At 58.9% G+C, this 19981-nt stretch overlaps 1 protein-coding gene and 1 long non-coding RNA gene across 5 annotated transcripts in view; both read right to left on the bottom strand.

Annotated features, from left to right (window-relative positions):
• Positions 1–8703, bottom strand: part of DENND3 (DENN domain containing 3) — a 50095-nt gene extending 41392 nt beyond the window's left edge. For all 4 annotated transcript variants that reach the window (XR_013351962.1, XM_077847427.1, XM_077847428.1 and 1 more), the window contains exons 1-3: positions 8546–8703; positions 1922–2174; positions 1010–1125 (exon numbers count right to left, since the gene is read on the bottom strand). Coding sequence is in view for 3 of the 4 variants with exons in the window: in XM_077847427.1 (XP_077703553.1) it covers positions 1010–1125; positions 1922–2174; positions 8546–8647 (471 nt within the window). In the remaining variant the exon portion in view is untranslated. The remainder of the gene's footprint in view (positions 1–1009; positions 1126–1921; positions 2175–8545) is intronic.
• Positions 8704–11307: 2604 nt separating this feature from the next.
• Positions 11308–19308, bottom strand: LOC144283395 (uncharacterized). The gene is made up of 2 exons (XR_013351961.1): positions 17221–19308; positions 11308–12730 (listed from the first exon to the last, which is right to left on the bottom strand). It is a non-coding gene; the product is annotated as an uncharacterized LOC144283395 (long non-coding RNA).
• Between the last annotated feature and the right edge of the window lie 673 nt (positions 19309–19981).

Here is a 19981-nt window from a genome sequence, read left to right as displayed (position 1 = left end):
TTCTGAAGCCCGTCAGGCGCGTCCATGCCACCCCACAGATGCAAGGGGTCAGAGCCCGTCCAGTTGCGCCTTATGCCCCCCGACACTCAGGGTGACAGCCGTGAAGATAACTGCCCCAGCCTCTGACGGCAGAGTGGGGAGGGAAGTCCGGGCAGCCACCTCCCCTCGCCGTGGATTCACAGACGTCCCCGGACGAAGCACCAGGGCCCTTTCTGCTTCTGGAAACCCTGTGGGCGCCTCTTAAGGTGCGCAGGGGCTCTGTGAGCTCCGCAGAGGCCGGCCAGCTCACACCTGGCCCTGCCCGGGCGGGTGAGGGCCGAGTCTCACTCGAGAGGCCCAAGCCTGTCACCCCACACAGAAGGCGAGGGGCGGAAACCCCCCGGGCCCCTCGGCGAATGCGTGGGTGGGCAAGCCAGCGCATACACACACCACACGGTACGACCCGGCCATAAGGACGGAGGCTCCGCTGCCCCACAGGACGAACTCTGAATGCGGCCCACGGAGCGGAGGCAGCCAGATACCGAGGCCGCCCACAGGCTGATCCGCTGGCAGCAGGCGTCCAGCGCAGGCAATCAGTGGGGGCAGAAGGCAGACGAATGGGGCCGGGGGGCCAGACTTTCAGGGTGACGCACGCCTCTGGACCAGACGTGGTGGGGGCTACACCCCACTGGGAGTGTATGGAGCACCCCGACGCTAAAACGATTCCAATGGTGGTGGTTGTGTGATGTGCATCCCTGCAAAAATAAAAAATACTGGGGCGCCTACGTGGGTCAGTGGTTGAGCGTCTGCCTTCGGCTCAGGTTGTGATCTCAGGGTCCTGGGATCGAGTCCTCCGTCGGGCTCACTGCTCAGCGGGGAGCCTGCTTCTCCCTCTGCCTCCGTCCCTCCCCCCAACTCATGCACGTTCTCTGTCTCTCTCTCAAATAAATAAAATCTTAAAAAAAAAAAAGCAAAAATAGTAAGAAATACTTAAAATGAATTCCAGAGGGAAATCGCAGCAGTCACGTACGTGCAGGGGTCGGTAGTACTGGGCAACCACGCCGTACGTCCTGTTCCCACAGACATCCGTCAGCACCAGAAAGTGGACACAGTCTTCCTTCGGTTCGGAGGCCACACATAGGCCCCCTGTGGACAGAGAGAGAAGAGGAGATGTCGTCACGGCCTGTAGCACCCACCTCCGAGCCCGGGGGAGCCACCCCAGGGCCTGGAGAACCTGTCCCTGCACGGCCAGCCGGGGCACGGGGACGGCCAGGTGCCATCGGCCCTGCGCCCCTCAATCCCTCCGCCGCCCTCTGTGCTCTGCAGGAAGGAACGTGAGACAACCACAGACAAACCCTTTGGGGTGCGCCCGGGGGAGGCAGTGCAAGGGTGTCCCACTGTCCCCGGGTCGTAACCTAGGACCAGGAGACAGACCCCACTCCCAACAGAATCCCCAGGCAGGGAATGCCGGACGGGAAAGCAGGGGTTTTGCCATCAGCCACTCTGGCGCTTCTCAAGGACAAGGAAAGCACGAGGGCTGCCACTGCCAGGACCGGGCCAATCTGGGCTGCAGGGCCCTGGGGTGCGGTGGGGGAGCCGGGCCCAAGTGTGCTCCGCAGGAGATGCCGCAGGCTAACCTTGACCCACCTGCCAGATGGGACCGAACGTCGAGGGTGAGGGTCCTTGGGAAGCACATCCAGGAACCACGAGGCCCGGCCAGCCCGACAGCCCCTCGTCTGGGATGCAGTTTTCCAAACCAGGGGGGCTGTGCTATGTGGTCTACACACCCTGTAGCTCCCAAACCCCCAGGATTAAGAGAACCGAGTCCCGTGGCTAGACCTCGAGGCTGTGAGGGGACACCAGCCCCCCAGGCTGTCACACTTTCCTGACTTGGTTTCTAGAAAGTGCGGTGGGTGCGGCTGGAGAGCAGAGCAGAGGATACCTGGGAAGCAGAGCTGAGGCAGGGCGAGCAGGTCCACGCCGTTGGGGACAGTGACATCTTCGGGAGGGAGGCCCTTCCAGGGCTCGGATTTGGGCTTGTCCCTCTTCTTTCTGAACGAGCGCCTCCTGGTCTTGCTCAGGGTGGCACAGGGGGCGCTGGCCGTCTGACTGTCCTCCTTAGTGACGAAGGGAGGCACAAACACGGACAGAACCTCCGGTTCGAGAGGAGGGCCGCCCACCCCCTTCCGCTGGGCCTGAAGCAGAAAGGGACACGGTCACCCACAGCGCTTGCCTTCACTCCGCCACACCTCCATCCGAGCCCGGCCTCGGCGTGTTCCCCTTCCGCCCACCCCCGGGTGCCCGATCCGCACCTGCCAGGGGCCCCCACGGTCAGGACCCCACGGAGGTGGCCTCAGGGCCCCAGAGACCGTGCACCCAGGTGAGTCACACCATGGCGAGGGACTGGCTCTTCGGCCGCCCCGGGCCACACCACGCGACAGTCAGAGCCCGGGCCACGGGCCGCCTTGACTTCCAACCCGGCTCTGGCTCCGCTAGGCCCCAGCGGCCAACACCGCCACCTCGGGCGCCCTCCCAGGGGCTGGGGTCGTGGGTGGAGGGCCCAACCCCGACGTCCCACTGGAGGCCCCACGGGCCGTCACGGGCTGGTGGGGCGGCCCGTGTACTGCGCAGCCCAGCGTGGACGGATTGCCGCCCCACGCCCCATGCCAGCTGGGCCATTCGCCCAGGGGTCTTGTCACAGGCGGTCTGGGGACACACACGGAGGGTGAGAGGACTGCCGGCTGCAGAGGAGACACGCGCCCTTTCTCCCGCAACCAGACAGTCCCCCAGGACCTGCACATCGGGGTCGTCCAGCCTGAACGCTTTTAAACTCTAACTGGGTGCCAGATTTTTAAAAGACCTTTTGCCTTTTCACTCCCCGCTCCCAAAGGATAGAAAGAGCAGGGCTCTGCCTCCGACCTCCGCTCCGTGTGGCCGCGATGCCTGGGAGCTCATTCTGGGGAGCAGAAGTGTGGCCAATCCCAAGCTCCCGGGGGGGGGGGGGGGGAGGGGGGGTCCCCAGGCTGTGACCCAGCGGCAGGCGGTCAGCTCCCAGTAGACAGAGAGCCTATGGGAAGGGGGGAGGAGGCCGGGCCGGGTGGGCACGGGGTAGTCCAAGATCTCAGAGGGACTCGGCATCAGGAAGGACCCGGTTGTCACCAGGAGAAATGGAATTGTCGCTGGCTGGAAAGGAAGGGCGGGCATCACAGCTTCAGGAGGAATCGTGGGACCCCAGGGGATCTCCTCCTACCCTGGAGAGGATTCCTGCAAGGAACTGCGGCAGGAAGTACCCTCTAAACTCAAGAAGCTTATTTTTATGCTGATTGATTCACCAGAGAGACACAGAGAGGCAGAGACTCAGGCAGAGGGAGAGGCAGGCTCCCTGGGGGGAGCCTGATGTGGGACTTGATCCCGGGACCCCAGGGTCATTCCCTGAGCCAAAGGCAGATGCTCAACTGCTGAGCCACCCGGGGGCCCTATGTTGTATAAATTAAATTCAGGCAACAATTTCTTTATATTTGGAAAAAAAAAGTTTAATACCAGGAGGAACAACGATCAAACACGGGAAATCCATATTACTGGATTTTTGCATCTCTGTGTATCAGGCACAAAAGGAATCCGTGTCTTGAGTTACAGAAACCCTTTCTAAAACCTTCCTATCAAAACCCAGCAATTCGGACCTACATACCCATGAAAGTATGCAAGTCCACACCTTCCTCACATAAAACAAGACACCCGTGGAGGCTGGGCACGCTTTCCAGCAACCTCCCCTCTGCTCCGTCCCTCCGCCCTGACATCCAGGTGGCCGGGACAGACACCTCCCTCCTTGCAGGCTGTGCTCTCCCCTCCCCAAGTGCTGACTCCCTGCCCCATCGTCCTCAAGTGCCTGGCCTGGCCGGCAGTCTCAACACTCAGACACTCATGTGGTGTCTCCCTTGGGGACGGTGCCCAGAGTCCCGCTGCCAGCTCAGATCTCTTTCCAGTCCCAGACAGGCCACACCCAACTGCCTCCTACATACCTGACATACTCAGGTGGGTCCTTTAAACGTGCAGCTTCAAACATTAAGTTCGTGCTGATTTTCCTAAAACCTGAGCTTTCCACCCACATGCTCCCCTGATAAAGACAGTGCCCCTCGGGTCACCAGAGCTGGCCCTCGGGCCCCTGCTCCTCACTCCCATCTGCAAGCCCACCCTGCAGGGCCACTGGCCTCAGGAGGGCCTCTGAAAGGCAGCTCCCCCCCAGCTCCCGCCACCCCATCTGCACATTTCCAAACCAAGCCCCAGCCCCACCTGTGGCTCAGAGCAGGTACAGATTCTCCACGGGCTAATCCTTCGAGGTGTCTGCCCTGAATGACATCGCCTCCTCCCGCTGGGCCCAGAGTACCCACCTGCACCTCCATCCAGGCTCACACGGGTGGGGGCGGGGGGGGCATCCCCTTTTGAAAGAGCACACGTGACCTTGTCACCTGCCCCAATAGATAGATAGTGGCTCTTGCCACCTGGCACCAGCTTTTGACCCCCGCAGATCCCTGGATGGGCCCAAACCAGGGTCACAGACCATCTGTCCCTCCACCAGAATGAAAACCGAGTCTTTCCGTACGTCACCGTTATTACTGTGTATTCCATGTACATGTCACACGTGTGCATGTGGCACAGGCAGGATGACGACCTGGACTGTACACCTGAGCAGCAGGCCAGCCTGCTTCCAAAGCCAGGGTGTCCCCAAAGCCATGCATGACTGACCCTCTCATTCTCCAGACACAAGCAGCCGTGTTCCAATGCGGTGCTCTCCCCTGTGGTGCTGGTCCCTGCCCGTCCCTTGCCTGACATGTGCCCAGTCCCCTCCCCGATCCACTTCTTCATCTTCACCCTCACTGGAGGGGGACTTTCCTCCCCTGCAGCCAGGCCATCAGGCTCCTGACTCCTCACCTCCTGGAGCACCTCCGTCCTCCACCTCCCTCCACCTACCCCCCCTCACCTCCTAGAGCACCCCCTTCCACCTCCACCTGCCCTGGCTCAGCACAGAAGATGGCTCTCGGTGGATGCTGCTCATCTATCTGCTCATCTACTCCGGGATCTCTCAGAGCACAGTCTCTAGGGATACGTCACCACGCTAAGGAATAAACTACCTCTCGCTTATCTGGAGCCACTTAAAGCGAAACGGCCAAGATTCAGCCTATACCCTTGTCTTTTCTGATCGGATAAGCCATACAGTCTCATGTTTAAAAGCTAGCAACCTTATAGGAAGAATAAAAGAAATAAGAACAGAAAGGAGGACAGCCCGGATGGCTTGGCGGTTTAGCGCCGCCTTCAACCCAGGGTGTGATCCTGGAGTCCCGGGATCGAGTTCCACGTCGGGCCCCCTGCATGGAGCCTGCTTCTCCCTCTGCCTGTGTCTCTGCCTCTCTCTCTGTGTCTCTTATGAATAAATAAATAAAATCTTAAAAAAAAAAAAACAAAAAACAGAAAGGAAAGGTTCTCCCAATTCCGTGAAAGGGTGGTTAACACCCCGTACACAGTGTGAAATTCAGTCTTTTCCTTTCTTATCTCTCTATCAATATGATTTTTCCCCTTTGATGCAATCACCCTCTTTTAACGGTGCCACTAGTGTCTTTCCCCACTTAAGCCCACGGTGTGGCTGACTTCCTTGTCGCAGCTGTACGGTGCCACACGGGGACGACTGAGTAGTGTACCTGGCCCACTCCCTACGGAGGAGTGGCTGGTGTGCTCTCAGTTCTTCATCACACCCACACACTGAGCAAAGGCAGCAGCAAGCAGTCTCTGCCATACATAAGTGCACATGTCCGACTGTGTAACCAGAATAAATTCCTGAGAGCACAGGCCTGGATTCCAGTTTGCAACTGCCCCTCCTCCCCTACGGGGCAAGATAAGGTCCGTTTCCACAGACTCGTGAGTCGTTCCTGCTCGTCTCTCGCAGACACCGACTTGCTAACCCCTACACAGTAACAACCATTTCAGTCCAAAAAACCAGAGCTAATAAAAAAGTAAGACACACAACACCCTAATTCATAATGTCACAGATTTACTTCTGTGAGGTTGTAGAGTGGCACTCACACAGGATAGGCCATCATTTGTGAAATAAAACAGAAAACAATAGTTTTTTGTTTGTTTTTAGTGCTGTAGAACTGTGCTGTCCAGCACAGGTAATAGCCATGTGGCTATTTAAATTGAATTTAATTAAAATTAAATGAAATCAGGGCACCTGGGTGGCTCAGTCAGTGAAGCGTCTGCCTTCGGCTCAGGTCATGACCTTGGGGTCCTGGGATCGAGTCCCACGTCCAGCTCATTGCTCAGTGAGGAGTCTGCTTCTCCCTCTGCCCCTCACCCCACTCCCCCTGCCCGTGTGTTCTCTCTTTCTCTAATAAATAAATAAAATATTTAAAATAAATTTAATTTAATTTAATTTAAAAGCCAGTTCTACAGTAGCACTAGCCACTGGCTTCAAGCAGCTGGTAGCCACGCATGGCTAGTGGCTGCTGTACTGGATGGCACAGACGAACACTGGCGCCATCACTCAGAAAGTTCTGGTGGACAGTGCTGCTCTAGAAAGTGAAAGCCAGGATGCTCCCTGTTAAATACCGTTACGATGCGCCTTCACACGCGAGAATCACACTAGTGACCTACTCTATGGACAGTGCTCTTGGCGCTCTCCTACCACCCGGATGGGTTGGTGGCGGATCCTTCCACACCCCACTCCTACTCTCCACGGTAACCAGAGAGTGGAGGGAAATGTAACCAAGCACAGAAGCTCACACGGGGACAGAGCTGTCTCTGTCACCGTCCTCACAAAACAAAACCACCCAGTCTAAGAAATGAGATGAAAAGTTAGGACGCCTTAACCACCCTAACATTAAGTAGGATGGTTCTCATACCTCTGGGTGGGTTTTCACCCGTCACCAAGCAGAAATGCCTCAAGGACAGAGACATGGTGATTTTAAAAGTTATTAAAAAAAAAAAAAAAAAGCCTAGGATGTTGGAAATAGAATTGCTATACAGTAAAAGTAGCCAAGTGAAGTCATGTGTTTGGTTAACTGTAACGTCAACATCACCCTTAAAGGACGCTCACTCCAGGAAGTTGGACCCATCTTGTAAGGCCGCCTTTTTCCCACTCCAAATATTTGCTCTCCACCCTTTGTGGAACCCCTAACTGAATCAGCATGCAGGGAAAAAAAAGGATAATCATCAGAATGCAGAGTAGCAAACTGCCCCCCTGGCCTGGGAAAGCCACAGCCTGCTTGGGTCGGGAAAGCACCACCGTGCACATTCCAGCTGATTCATCCTACTCTCAGGACACGTCTCTCGTTGGGGCAACCAACACATGTGTTGAAATCACCCAAGAAGCAACTGAAACCAGGTCATTTCCTATGAGAAGAAAAAGGAGGAAATGCCATTTGGCAAACTAGAGGCAGGGAGACAACTCAGTAGATGAGAGACAGAGGTCAAAAAGATATGCAGACACCATGGGGGCTTGGGGAGGAAGGAAGGGGGAGGGAAATGCAGAAACCATTGAAATGGGCCTTGTATTGAAGTCAAGGAGATGGGGCACCTGGATGGCTCAGTCGGTGAGGTGTCTGCCTTCGGCTCAGGTCATGATCCCGGGGTCCAGGTCATGATCCCGGAGTTCCGGGGTCAGGGTCCTGGGATGGAGCCTTGTCTCTGGCTCCCTATTGATCGGAGAGTCTGCTTCTGCTTCTCCCTCTGGCCCATCCCCCCTGCATGTGAGCTCTCTTTCTCTCAAATAAATAAATAAAATCTTAAAAAAAAAGAAAAGTCAGAGACCACTGAGACACTAAAAGACATTTGTCCAGTTAATGTTAGCACCATGTAGCTTCTCCTGATGACCTCAACCCTTCAACGCTGCAGCCCCAAATACTCAGGTGCCTTCCTGCACCTCTCCCTGCTGTGGTCCAGACCAGAGGACCTGCCCAACTATCCAGGCGGCAGAGCCGGGAATCTTGGAGTACTCGGGGCATTGCCACTAACGAAAGAAAAATGCCACAAACAGTTATATGGACGTCCCGGGCCAGGAGAAAAAAGAGAGTCACAACCCAATTAAAAAAAAAAAAAAAAAAAAAAAGCCTGGGTGCAGAACCAAGAAAAAGTGAGGGCACAGGAAAGAAACACAGAAAATGAGAATGCCCCAAACTGCTGCTTTCCGGGAAAAGGGTTTGTCACTCTGGCCGCCAGGACACGGGGGGGGGGGGGGGGGGGGGGCGATGCTTTTTCTGCAAGGGAGACAAACCGCTAGGTTTCATCGCAGAGCGGCCAAGCGCCGGGCGCGTACCAGGGGCCCGCACACCCCACACCCCACACCCCACACCCCAGACCCCGGGACGCCGACCGTGCCTGGAGCAGCGCCCGCCGCGCAGGGAGGAACCGGGGTAGGGACGGAGCCCTCCGTCGGGGCCGCGACCCCAGGCGCCCCCGCCCCGCCCAGGTGAGCGTCCCTAACGCCGCACCTGGACGGCGCCCCCGGAGCCCGCGCTCCTCCCCAGGCTGCTCGCGGCGGCCCCCGCCCCGCCTCAGTTTCCCCGCCCGCCCTTACCTGCTCGGGGCCGCGGAGGCTGTCCCGGGAGGGGCCCAGCAGCGCGCACAGCTCCAGCAGCCCCGAGGGCAGCGCCAGAGCCTGCGGCGCGGCCTCCGCCATGCCTGCTCGGCGGCCCGGCCCGCTGGGCGCACCCCGCTCGGGCGCCTCGGGCCGCCGACCCGACCCGACCCGACCCGACCCCGGCCGCGACCCCGGCCCCGCGCCGCCTGGGCCAACACCGCGCGCCGCGCAGCCAGCCGCCGGGTCCGCGCAGAGCCGAGCGCGGGGCGGGGCGGGGCCTGCAGGGGGCGGGGCCTGCAGGGGGCGGGGCCTGCCGAGCCTGAACGCGGCCTGATAGGGCGGGACGATCCCTGGGGGCGTGGCCTTCCGGGGGCGGGGGCCTGCTGAGCCTGAACGCTGCCTGGCGGGGGCGGGGCGATCCCTGGGGGCGTGGCCTCGCGGGGGCGGGGCCTGAGGGCGGCCGCGGGGCCGGGCGGGAGGGCGTCATTTCCGAACCTGCCCGCGGGTCCAGGCGCGTGCGCGGTGTGTGCGCGCGCAGCCCCCCCGCCCCGTTCCCCCGCGGGCATCCCCCTCCCCAGGGAACGGGGGGAGGAAGGGGCGGGGTCCCCAGGTGGCAGGTGAGGGCGCCCAGCCTCCCGGGCGGAGGGCGTGGAGGCCACCTGCCCCCGGCGATCCCGGGCCCGCCCTATGGGGCGTGGAGAGCCCCGGCTGCCGCGGCCTCCTGGAAGCCCTCCTGGAAGCCCTCCTGGAAGCCCTCCGGCGTCCCGGGCGAGGACCGCAGGAAAGGCTGCTGGGGAAGCCTAGAAAGATCCATTCCTGGTTAATAAATTGCGCGGTGAACCTTGCTGGCCCTGTCCAGCAGGAGGTGGAGCGACCTTCAGCAGGAACCCCGGCGGGGTGGAGCCTGCGAGGGGCGGGGAGGAGCTGCGGGCCTGGCCTGACCCTGCTGGGGGGACCCCGGCCCAGCCCAGCCACAGGCGGGCCCCCCCTCCCCCGCCCCGCACTGCCTGCGCCCTGACCTCGCACATCATCCCTTCCCCGCCCTGGACCCCCGCACATGCCTCTGTAAAACCAAGAGGGAACCGATTCCAAAGGAACCCCTCTAGTTCTAATAATCTAGGATTCATTTTCTAAAAACCTCAAATGCTTGGTAATGCTGTAAAGCATCCGTCATCAGCCTGGGAAGCAGAGGACCGGAGCAATGTCACATCACACGGGGGATGGGGTGGGCCTGGCTTACTAAGTTACTTATTGGGCGTGGGTCATGGGGGCTCTCACGCAGGTCTGGAGGCCTCCCGGCATCCACGGATCTCATCAGTGAGCGTCAGGTAGAGTTACAGTCCCTGACTTAAAAAAAAAAAAAAAGAAGGACAGATTTTGCTCATATTAGGCTGTCCGTGGTGTTTTCATTGTGGGTGGCCTCAGCACAGGGCAGAGTGGAGTCACCGTGGTCTCCCCCCGCCGCAGGAGAGGCTCACAGAAGCAGGCTGGAGGCACAAGCCACTCAGGGAGGCAGCAAAGCCCTGGGCTCCGGGCACCTGGGCTGGAGCCTGGCTTCTGTGTGAGCCCTGGCGCAGCCAAGCTCCTCAGTGGGGCCCTGGGCGATTTCCTGTTTGTTCAAATAACGCGGGGTGTGGTCAGGATTGGAGGAGGTAAACACTTGGCAGCCGCCAGGAAGATCCAGCAAGGCTCAGGCAGGAGCCCCGTCCCTTTTCCTCCCAGAGGTGGAAGGGTGGGTTTGAGGAAGGAACTCCAGGGAGAAACGGGTCCAGGCCTGGCTCTGGCCGTGCATGGGGCCGGGAGGTCCTGCTCCTCTGCGCCTCACCATCATCCCAGAGAAGGGCCAGAGGGCCTCCGCAGGGGGCTTCTGGCTCCATCTCCACTCTGTGCTGCCCAGGGAGTCCCAGGGCTCACACTGCAGAGAGGTGCACAGCACTTGCGGAGCACCCCATCCTCTAGAGAGCACTGGTGGGATGGGATACAGGAGTGCTGATAACCAGCAAAGGCACAGGGGGAAAAGCCGCATAAGGGTCACCTAGAGGCGGACAGTGCGGTGAGGGAGAGGGGGAGCATGTGGAACCTGGCCGACAAGACCGTCAGCACAAGGCGTAGCCTGCCCCACGCTGGGGTCAGGGAGGGGACAGCGGGCCAGGCTGGAGAGCCCACTGGTGCCATGCCTGCTGCACAGCGGCTCTCGCTGCAAGCACCCCCCATGCTGAGGAACAGCCTTGCTGCTCTGTCTCACTCTCAGGATTACTGTAAAAAGCAAAGGAGAAAATAGATATGAAAATCGTGAGCCGTAAAGAATAGAGGCAAAAATAGGGGGATGGGTGCACCGTTGTGAGTGTGCTAGACAATGACCAGCTGTCGACTTCGGGAAGGGTAATTTTACGTTGTGGAATTTCACCTCGATAAATTATTCTTTTAATTTAATTTTATTTATTTTAAATTTATTTATTTATTTATTTATTTATTTATTTATTTATTTATTTATTTATGAAAGACAGAGAGAGAGAGAGAGAGAGAGGCAGACACAGGCAGAGGGAGAAGCAGGCTCCATTTAGGGAGCCCGATGCAGGACTTGATCCCGGGACTCCAGGGTCACACCCTGGGCCGAAGGCGCCTGCCTTAGAAGCTGGTTGCAAATTATTTGACTCTTCCTTTTAAAACTGTAGTTCTTTGTGTGCGTGTGGCACATGTTCATGAAAAAATACATATAAGCAAAAGGCAAAAAACCGCACAGCACACAGCATAAGCAGTTAAGTTTGTTTTTAAAGATTTTATGTATTCATGAGAGACACACAGAGAGAGAAGCAGGCTCCTTGCAGAGGGAGAAGCAGGCTCCTTGCGAGACTGCAAGATGCGAGACTCGATCCCAGGACCCCGGGCTCATGCCCCGAGCTGAAGGCAGATGCTCAACCGCTGAGCCACCCGGGTGCCCCAAACAGTTAAGTTTTTGATAAACAGCTGTATACACACACATGCACGTGCGCACACACACATTTGGGATTTAGTCCTACGTCTGTGAGCTGGTACTAAACAGACTGCTTTGGAACGTGTTGTGCTTTTACTTTACAATATAGGATGAACACACTTTCACGCAGATGTGTGAAACCTTCCAGTGGAACAACAGACCTGAATACAAAATCTAGTGAGATGCTGGTAACAAGGAAAGGACCTAAAACAAAATTCCATCAGATGATTCGAAGCAAAACGAAGGTCAAGGGCACGTCAGAAAACGCTAACAGAAAGAAGCAGGGCCCGGATTTTAACTCCAGACAAAGAAAGAATTCAAGGCGTGGAGCACACGGGGTGAGGACCGCGGAGGGCGTGTCCTGGCCTCTGATGCGGCACCACAAACTTGTTTCTTTTTCTTCTTATCTCTCCCCTAAGCCTTTGGGACTCAGCTATGCTCTTGTCCTTTCTCCAGGGCCCAAGTGCCCCAGGGAGTGTCCTCTTGCCGCCCCTGCCAGGCTGGGTCAGCCTCCAGCGAGGTTTCCTGAAAGCCCTGCTCGCGCCGTTGCAGGTGGAGGACCTCCTTCTGCTTCCCCTTGGCGCAGCTTCCAAAGGGCAGGCTGCCTCCGCCTGTGCCATTTCTCCAGGTTTCCTTCATTTTCTTCACCAGATGTTTGCCTATGCAGTATTTTTCCATTTATTCTTTTGTATAAATGGAAATTCTTCTATATTCTTTTGTATAAGTTTTCCATTTATTCTTTTGAATAAATTAGTCCTGCTGGGATCCAGGGCAGTTCTCTCCCTCTTTCCTTGCTCCATGTATGTTGGGCCTGAGAGATGAAGATTCCCGAAAGGATCCGAGCCGCTTGTCTCCTCCATCAGCACAGAGCTGCGGTGCTACAACTGGTTTTTAAACATATAAATAATTTATTCCTCACAAAAATCCTGAGTTGAGGGCTAGCTGGCTTTGCATGTGAAAATATAAGCCAGGCTTTGCCTTTTCTTGGTAAAGTTTACATATCTGTAAACAAAGAAAAACATGAGTCTGAATAAACAGTTTTCTCCAGGAAGTGAGGAGGCCAACATGTCATGAGACCACGTTCACTACGCAGAAATCAGATACGAACACTTCCAGATGCAAGCTGTCTGAAGTCACGAGCTGGGAAGCCACTTCGCCTCCTGCGCCGCAGCGTCCTCGCTTCTCTTGGGATGTTTATTGAGCACCTACTGTATGTGATGATAGCTGGGATCACAGAGAATAAAATACAAGCCTTCCCCGGCCCTCACCCAGGGCAGCAAGCATGTACCCAGGGGGGAGAGGGAAGCAGGGGCACAGTGGAGTCAGAGCAGTGTTCTGGGGAGGGTGAGGGGCTCTGGCAAGATGAGAAACCCCTGCGGCCCACCACGAAGGTGAAGAGGCATCTTCCAGGGAGAGAGGACCTGGAGAACACGGCAGGCCGGGCAGAGGGGACTGCAGGGTGTGCGCAGACCCCGACGAGCGAGTATGTGGGCCCTGCAGCCGAGGAGTGGGTGAGACAGGTCCGTGGAGCCCACTGCTCTGCGCTGGCCCCGGAACAGGGCCTCCTCGGGGAGGGAGAGAGACAGCTGGAGAGGGGGCAGGGGCCAGGTTGGGAAAGGCTCAGGTGCCAGGCTCAGGAGGCTGGCATCTGTCCTGTGGATGGTGGCAAGTGGCTGAGGACTTGGCCCAGGAAAGAAATGGGGCCAGAGAGGTATTTGAGAAGGCTGCTCCGGGGTTCAGGGCAGAGGCAGGAAATGGAATGCCAGTTCTATGGTCGTCAGGAAGGGGCGCGAGGGGTCTGGGTGGGCAGTGGGTGCCGAGTGTGGAGGCCACAGACTGAGACACCCTCGGGAGGCAGGCTGGGTAGCACAGGCCTGGGGCCGGGGGCAGGCGTGCGTCCAGGCTCTCCTCTGTGGCCCCACAGGTGACGGCCCCCATACCCCCAGCCCAGGATGGACTACACCGTCCTCTAGAGGCCTGTTCTGTCCTGCCGCTGGTCTGTCAGTTTCCGGAATAGGGACTGAAGCTGAGACGGCCACTGCTTGGTCCCTGGCACTGCCACAGAGCCCAGCACAGAGAAGGCCCTCGCTCATAGGAAGATCTCAGAAGGACCAGGCGGGGGGGCAGAGGGGCCACAGAGGGACAGATGACCTTGACCGGCCTGTGGACATCTCAAGAGGGCATCCTGCAGGCTGTGTGTGTGTTTGTGTGTATGTGCATGCACATGTGAGCCTCGGTGCATGGCTTCTGGCTTCACATGTGTGTGCGTGTGTGTACACGTGTGCCCTGGTGCATGGCTTCTGGCTTTGTGCATGTGTGTGTGTGCACGTGTGCCCTGGTTCATGGGCTTCTGGCTTCATGCATGTGTGTGTGCACACGTGTGCCCTGGTTCATGAGCTTCTGGCTTCATGCATGTGTGTGCACATGTGTGCCCTAGTACATGGCTTCTGGTACTGCAGCAGTTGGGGCTGGGCCCTTCTTCCCTGCCCTAGGGTGGGGAAGGACAGGGAGCCGTAGGAGAGCCAGGGTGCAGCTCCAACAGGTGGCACACAGAACAGCTGCACAGCAGGCGAAGCCCAAGCCATTATCCGGCGAGACGGTGTCACAGCAAAGGGCACGGGGGCTGCTGGGTGTCACTGTAGCTACGCCTCAGGCGGGGCCACCTTACCAAGCGCCTCTAGCCTGCCCAGACAGCCCGCTGCGGCCCTAAGCAGCTAGAACCCCACTGTCTAAGTGTCTAAGTGTCTAAGTGTCTAAAACCCCATAGTTTTCTCTTTAGAATATTCGTAAATAAGAGGAAGCCACATGTTGGTTAATTCTACCCGCTGGGTTCACTGGGAGACTGCGTAATCTCCGAGCTCAGCATCTCACAGGATTTTGAAGGGTGCATGGGGCCACCCTTCACGCTGGCCACACGGCCGACAGGCCCTCCCCCTGAGCGGTGGAGGACCGCGTGTGTGGGGCCGGGCCCGGGCCCTGTGGTCTTACGGGGATCCTCGGCGATTCTCAGGTCCAGCCGGGCTTCACCACCACGCAGTCAATGCTAAATTTTGTCCTTTGCAAAATGGAAGTAACAGTACTTCCCTCCCCTAAATGGCCACGTTCAGTTCTGCATAGTGAACGTTTATTGTCTACTGTGTGCAGGCGACCGTCATACCTGACAGTTCTGGGGCGGAGGGGGGCAGGATGCACGGGGTTGGAGTGGAACCTGCCCCGACACGGACCGAGCCCGGCGCTGGCAGGCTGGGGGACCCCAGGCAGGCCCTTTGCGCTGTGCACGTCAGTTCCCAGGGCCTAGCCCTACATCTGGCACGAATTAATAGGTGCACAAGGAGTATTTGAATAAGAGAATAAAGTCCCACTGCCCATTGGTTAGGGTCCAGCTGCACAGCAGGGTTTCACTGACCTTGTGTTGAGTGAAACAATAGGGTCACAGGAAAACACAGGCTCTGGCACCCATTAGCAAGGACCAAGCGTGGACAGAATGCACCTTGGTGGAGAAAAGTGTCGGGCGTTCAGGACGGGAGCAGCGGCCACCTGAGTGTAGGGTGGGGGAGGGGGTGGCAGGAGCGCCCGCGGTACGACTGGGCATAGTCTTTGTAAATATGACCAAAGAGAAAGCCAACGGTCTTGTCTATTTCTGGAGCACCCTGTGTTTAAGACAATGCTGAGGGTACTTCCCCAGCTGCAGACACCATGCACCTGTCCAGACGCCAGGCCCCGAGACGGCCGGCGGGCTGAGACAATGGGGACAGAAGGTGACTTCCACAGGAAACAGGGAAGCCAGGCCTGTCCGACGGGTCGGTTGGCTGGCCGCTGGGTACTGGGGCGGGACAGAGGCGAGAACGGTCTGAACCCATCCAGACCGGGAATCAAGACAAGTAAAAATAGGCAGCTAACAGGAAACGGGTGGAAAGGAGGAAGTCAGGCAGTCACCTGCACTCGAGAGGGGCCTAAGGTGACTCAAGGTCATTTTCTTCTGCCCCTGCGGTTCCTGCTGCCCTTGGGTGCTCTTTCCTCTTTACTCCCTGATAAGTCTGGCTCACCTTACATTGGTTTGGATACCACCACCTCCAGGAAGCCCTCCCGCACCCACCTCCTCGTTTTCCCCTACCTGGGGTTAGAGCGACCCTGTGCACCCCAACACACCTCTCACGCCTCATCACTGACCACGAGACCCGTGTCCTCCGTGCCTGCCCTGGGGCTTCCCACCAGGGAGCCAGCCTGCACCCCACACTTGCTCCTGGCTCCAGAGTTCGTTTCAGCCCCTCTCACACAGCACGTCCTAGAAGACAGGGTGCTGCCCAAATCCGTCCAGTGCAAAGGGCAGAAAGACCCCCGACAAGCTCATGCCCCGCCCTTCACCAGCCGCAAGGGGGGGTTAGCCACGCAGACGCCATGAGGCTGGTCTGAGGGTGAAGGTGGACGCTCAGCAAAAGCCAGACGCCCCTGCTCCACGGTGCCCTGGACACGCCCCTCCTCAGGACGCTCCGCGGTGCTGCACAGCCCGGCCAGGGCGGACAGGGTGAGGGGCTGGCCATGATGGCAATGACGGCGAAGTCTGCGGACGGCTCGCCCTGTCGGTGCTCAGTGCTCTGTGTACGTGCATGGAAGCTCTCACCAACCGCCTCTGCGGCACTAGGTCAGTGGGCCACCCCCTTTGGTAGGTCAGGACCTGAGGCTCGGGCAGGTCAGCCACCGACTGAAGAGTGGTCAGGGTGGGGATGCACACCTGGGTCAGCCCGAGGCCCACCTGCTTCTCCAGGCAGGGCCGGAGCCTTCCCTGGCTGGACAGGCTCACCCCCGGACCCCTCTGCAGCTGGTTCTAGCATTTGCTTGCGGTTAACAACAGCTCCCTCACTGGAATATTCTGTTAGCAGGGATTTTCAGAACGTTGGGCAAAGTCAATAAAGTTCACAGCTCCCAGGACCGCGAGGGTTCCAGGCTGTGGTCTCACGGTGCTTTGTAAATTCCAGCTGGGGCCCGCCTCCCCACAGGTAGTGCATGTTGGCATAGACCCCGGGGTGGCTGGTGGCCTCCCTGTCGCCCCAGCACCTGGGGCGGGGCTTCCAGCTGGGTCCTGAAAGAAGCTCAGAGAGGACAGAGCAAGGTCTTGGGGACTCAGAGGGGGGCCTCCAAGGCCAGCCTGGAAATACCACTTTCTCGATGAAAGCACATTCCCAAAAGAGGGGGGATGCATCCTCTTGGGGCTCTAAAGGAGCCTGTGGAGGCCAGTCCCGGCAGGGCAGGTTCTCTCCCACCGGCCAGGAAGGCCGTCCCGCTCCTGCCCGCAGAGAAGGGCTCGGAAGTGCTGGGCTTGCCCGGGCCCCTGCCGGGAGGTAAGGCTAGGAGGCCGCCCACAGCCTGGTCCCTTGGGCCAGCTCAGCTCAGATCTGGGCTCTCCTGCCCCGTCTCTGTCCCTCTTCACCTCCAAACCCAAAGCCAGGCTGACCCCAGGGTCAAGGAGGGGTGAGGCCTGGAGGCCCCCGGCTGCCTGGCCCCATCTCTCCTCCCCCAGCTGCCCCTGACATTCCCAGGTGTGCCCTTACACGTGTGTGTTTGCCTCTTCATGTGAGTGAGTGTGCACGTGCACGTGTGTGCACACCTGGGGAGGAGGACACAGAGCTATCTGGTGGGCAGTGGACTCGCTCGGTCCCCGAGGACCTGGGTCACCCTCCCCCATTCACCCCTGACTCACCGAGACGTCCTTTTCAAGCCCTGGAGCCCTTCCAAGAGCTGTGCGCAGGTTCACAGAAGGAAGGAGCCACTCCCACTTCCCCCAATACATCTAGGAACACTCCCGGGGAGGGTGGAGGCCACAGGCGCTGAGCAGGGGCTCCGAGGGAGACGCCCCACCCCACCCGGGGGGACCCGGGACGCTGACACCGGCCTCAGATGAATCACATCCCACGGTCTGGGAGGGCCTGGCCTCGAGAGGCGCCCAGGGTGCCTTCTCTAGTTCAAAGCAACAGAGGCTTTGCGTCTCGGACATTGTCAGTACCCGAAACACGGCCCTCTCCCCACAAGTATGTCCAGGAGCCGTTTCCCACTCCCCCTGGGGGGTCAGACCCTGGAGAGTGCAGCTGCCGTGGCCCGGGGCTGGGGAAGGGGCTGCAAGCAGGTGGTGCCTACCTGCTTCCCTTTCGGATGGTGCTGGAAACCTGGGAGAGGGGGCACGAGATCCTAGGGGCATCCTTGTGCATCGCCCCCCCCCCGGAACTTGCCCAAGCCTTCACCTATGGCATCCCACACTGGCCCCCACCCCTCCTCTGCTCTTCTCTGGCCATGTCCCCCCGGACTGGCCACTCCCGGTTCTGACCTAGGCTTAGGGGTCCGGCCTCGGGGTCAGCACCATAGCCTAGGTTCCTTGGACAATGGAACCAGCTTCCACCCTCCTAGGCAGCCCCTGCATGTGGGGTGCACGGCATACTCTTGGGGTGCCCTCTGTGTCCCTCACCCTGGCACTGGATTGGGGACCAGGCCCAGCCTCCTGCAATGACCCCTGGGCCCCAGGACGTGTCCTCGAGCATGCTCAGCACCACCTGGTGCCTCTCCTTCCTCCAAACCTGTCCCCACAGAGCACCCCCCCACCTCTGGCTCCCCCAGATGCCTGTCCCACGGGCAGCCAGTCTTGGGCCTGTAGGTGCCACTCCAGATGCCACTCGCTGCTTCGCCCCAGGATGAGCCCCAGCCTCTCCCCCCACAGCTCTGTTTGTGCGTCAGCCCTGGGGCTCCAGAAGCAAACCTCAGACGGGAGTGTATCAGGGGGCAACTGAGAGAAATGCAGGGGGTCCGTCAGACTCGGAGCCAGAGTCAAGAGGGTCCCTCAGAGTTCACGTCCCCTGAGCCTCGGAATGTGACCTTGCCTGGAAATGGCACATTCGAGGATGTTAAGCTACAGAAAGACGAGGTCATCCAGGCCTGGGGCGGGCCCTAAACCCGATGGGAGGACACGGGTGCTTTTCTGTTTCTCCTGCACAGAGCTGGCCCGTATTTATGCGTCTCTGACAAGGGAATCTAGAGACAGATTCACCAATGTCCTGACAATGGCATTAACTGAGCATCTACTGTATGCGTCGGGGGTACAGAGACCAGTCAGCCAGGTCCCCGCACCCCCGACCTCCAAAGGGTGTCGGTTCTGCTCCAGGCCACATCCCAGGTGGTGGAGAGGCGGGCCTCGGGGCCCGGGTCTGGGGATGCTGCTCCGCAGGCTCGCCCCCGAGTGTGCTGGCAGAGGGGGGCGCTTGCTAAGCCCGGTGTCCCTCCTCCTCAGAGACAAGCCGCTCAGCCCCGACGGGCACAGAGCTGCTCGGGGCTTGGAGCCAGCGGGGCGCGGTCTGGCCTGCACGTCTCCCCGCCTGTGTGACCGAGTGGCCGTCTCGTGCCACCGCCTGCGTCTAAGTCAAACAGGGCGCTCCTCCCCAGGGTAGGCAGGAGGGACCCCGACACCACGGCACCCTGCCCCAGACATAGACACCGGAGGATCTAGAAAGAGGACCGTGGTTCGGTGTGTACCCTGGAGGTTTTCCTACAACCACCTTGAATCTGTTCTAATTAAACCGCTTTTTTAAAGAACCGTAAGTGCAAGTGCCGGGTCAGCCGGGAAGGCTGCTCTTTCCCTGACTCGCAGAGCTGTCTCTAGTCCGAAGTTCATTGCAGAACACGGCCTCCCCAACAGGCCACGTGCACCTGGTGCCCTGATCTCTCCACCAGTCCTTCCAAGCCCCCGACTGCTCAGGAGGCCGCCTCGCCACTTCCCCCACTGTTGGGTGACGGCCAGTCCTGGGGCCTGGCCTTCCCGAAAGCATTTTGTTCTCACCCCAAGTTTTCCCGTCGGATCAGGACGTCCAAGGCCCCGCTCTCCCCACGTCAGTGCTCCGGCTTAAACTTCCCGGCTCGTCTGTGCCCAGTAGATCCGACGAACACTCTGGTGAGGATTCTGTGGGGGAAAAACAAATCCAGCCGGAGAAGTGCATAAACGACACGTGCCAGGAAGTTCTCAGCGTCTTTACAACTCGCAGACCTTAGCAGAGCCCTTTCTAAAATCCCGATATTTGAAGAGAGGGTGGCAGGTTGATGACAGTGCCATCTCTCAAGTCGCAGCACTATTGACGTGCTTTATTATCTGGTCTCCACCGCGCTCCGCAAGACAAGGACGGGCGCCCATGACACACCACAGATCGCCGGGGCCTAGAGCTGGGCGGCGTCTTCCAGCTGCTGATTCCCAGAGCCGAGGCTACTGGATGCTCACTCCGTTCCAGGGTCTCTGGCCGTGCCTCTCCCACTGACCCCCACCCCGCCCCAGCCTACCGCACCCCACGCTCTGGGCCAGGACTCCCGTTAGACCTGCTTCATAAGCGTCAGGCTTGGAGGCGTCCCGAGGTGGGCCTGGAGTTGGGAGCCAAGGCCACACAGTGTGCCCGTTCGTCCCGAGAGGCCCAGGGAGCCCTTGGGGTCCA

The sequence above is a fragment of the Canis aureus genome, chromosome 14 (genome assembly GCF_053574225.1).
Source record: "Canis aureus isolate CA01 chromosome 14, VMU_Caureus_v.1.0, whole genome shotgun sequence".
NCBI classification, from domain to species: domain Eukaryota; kingdom Metazoa; phylum Chordata; class Mammalia; order Carnivora; family Canidae; genus Canis; species Canis aureus.
The sequence above is the reverse complement of the archived record's forward strand: the minus strand, read 5'-3'. Positions and strand labels throughout refer to the sequence as shown.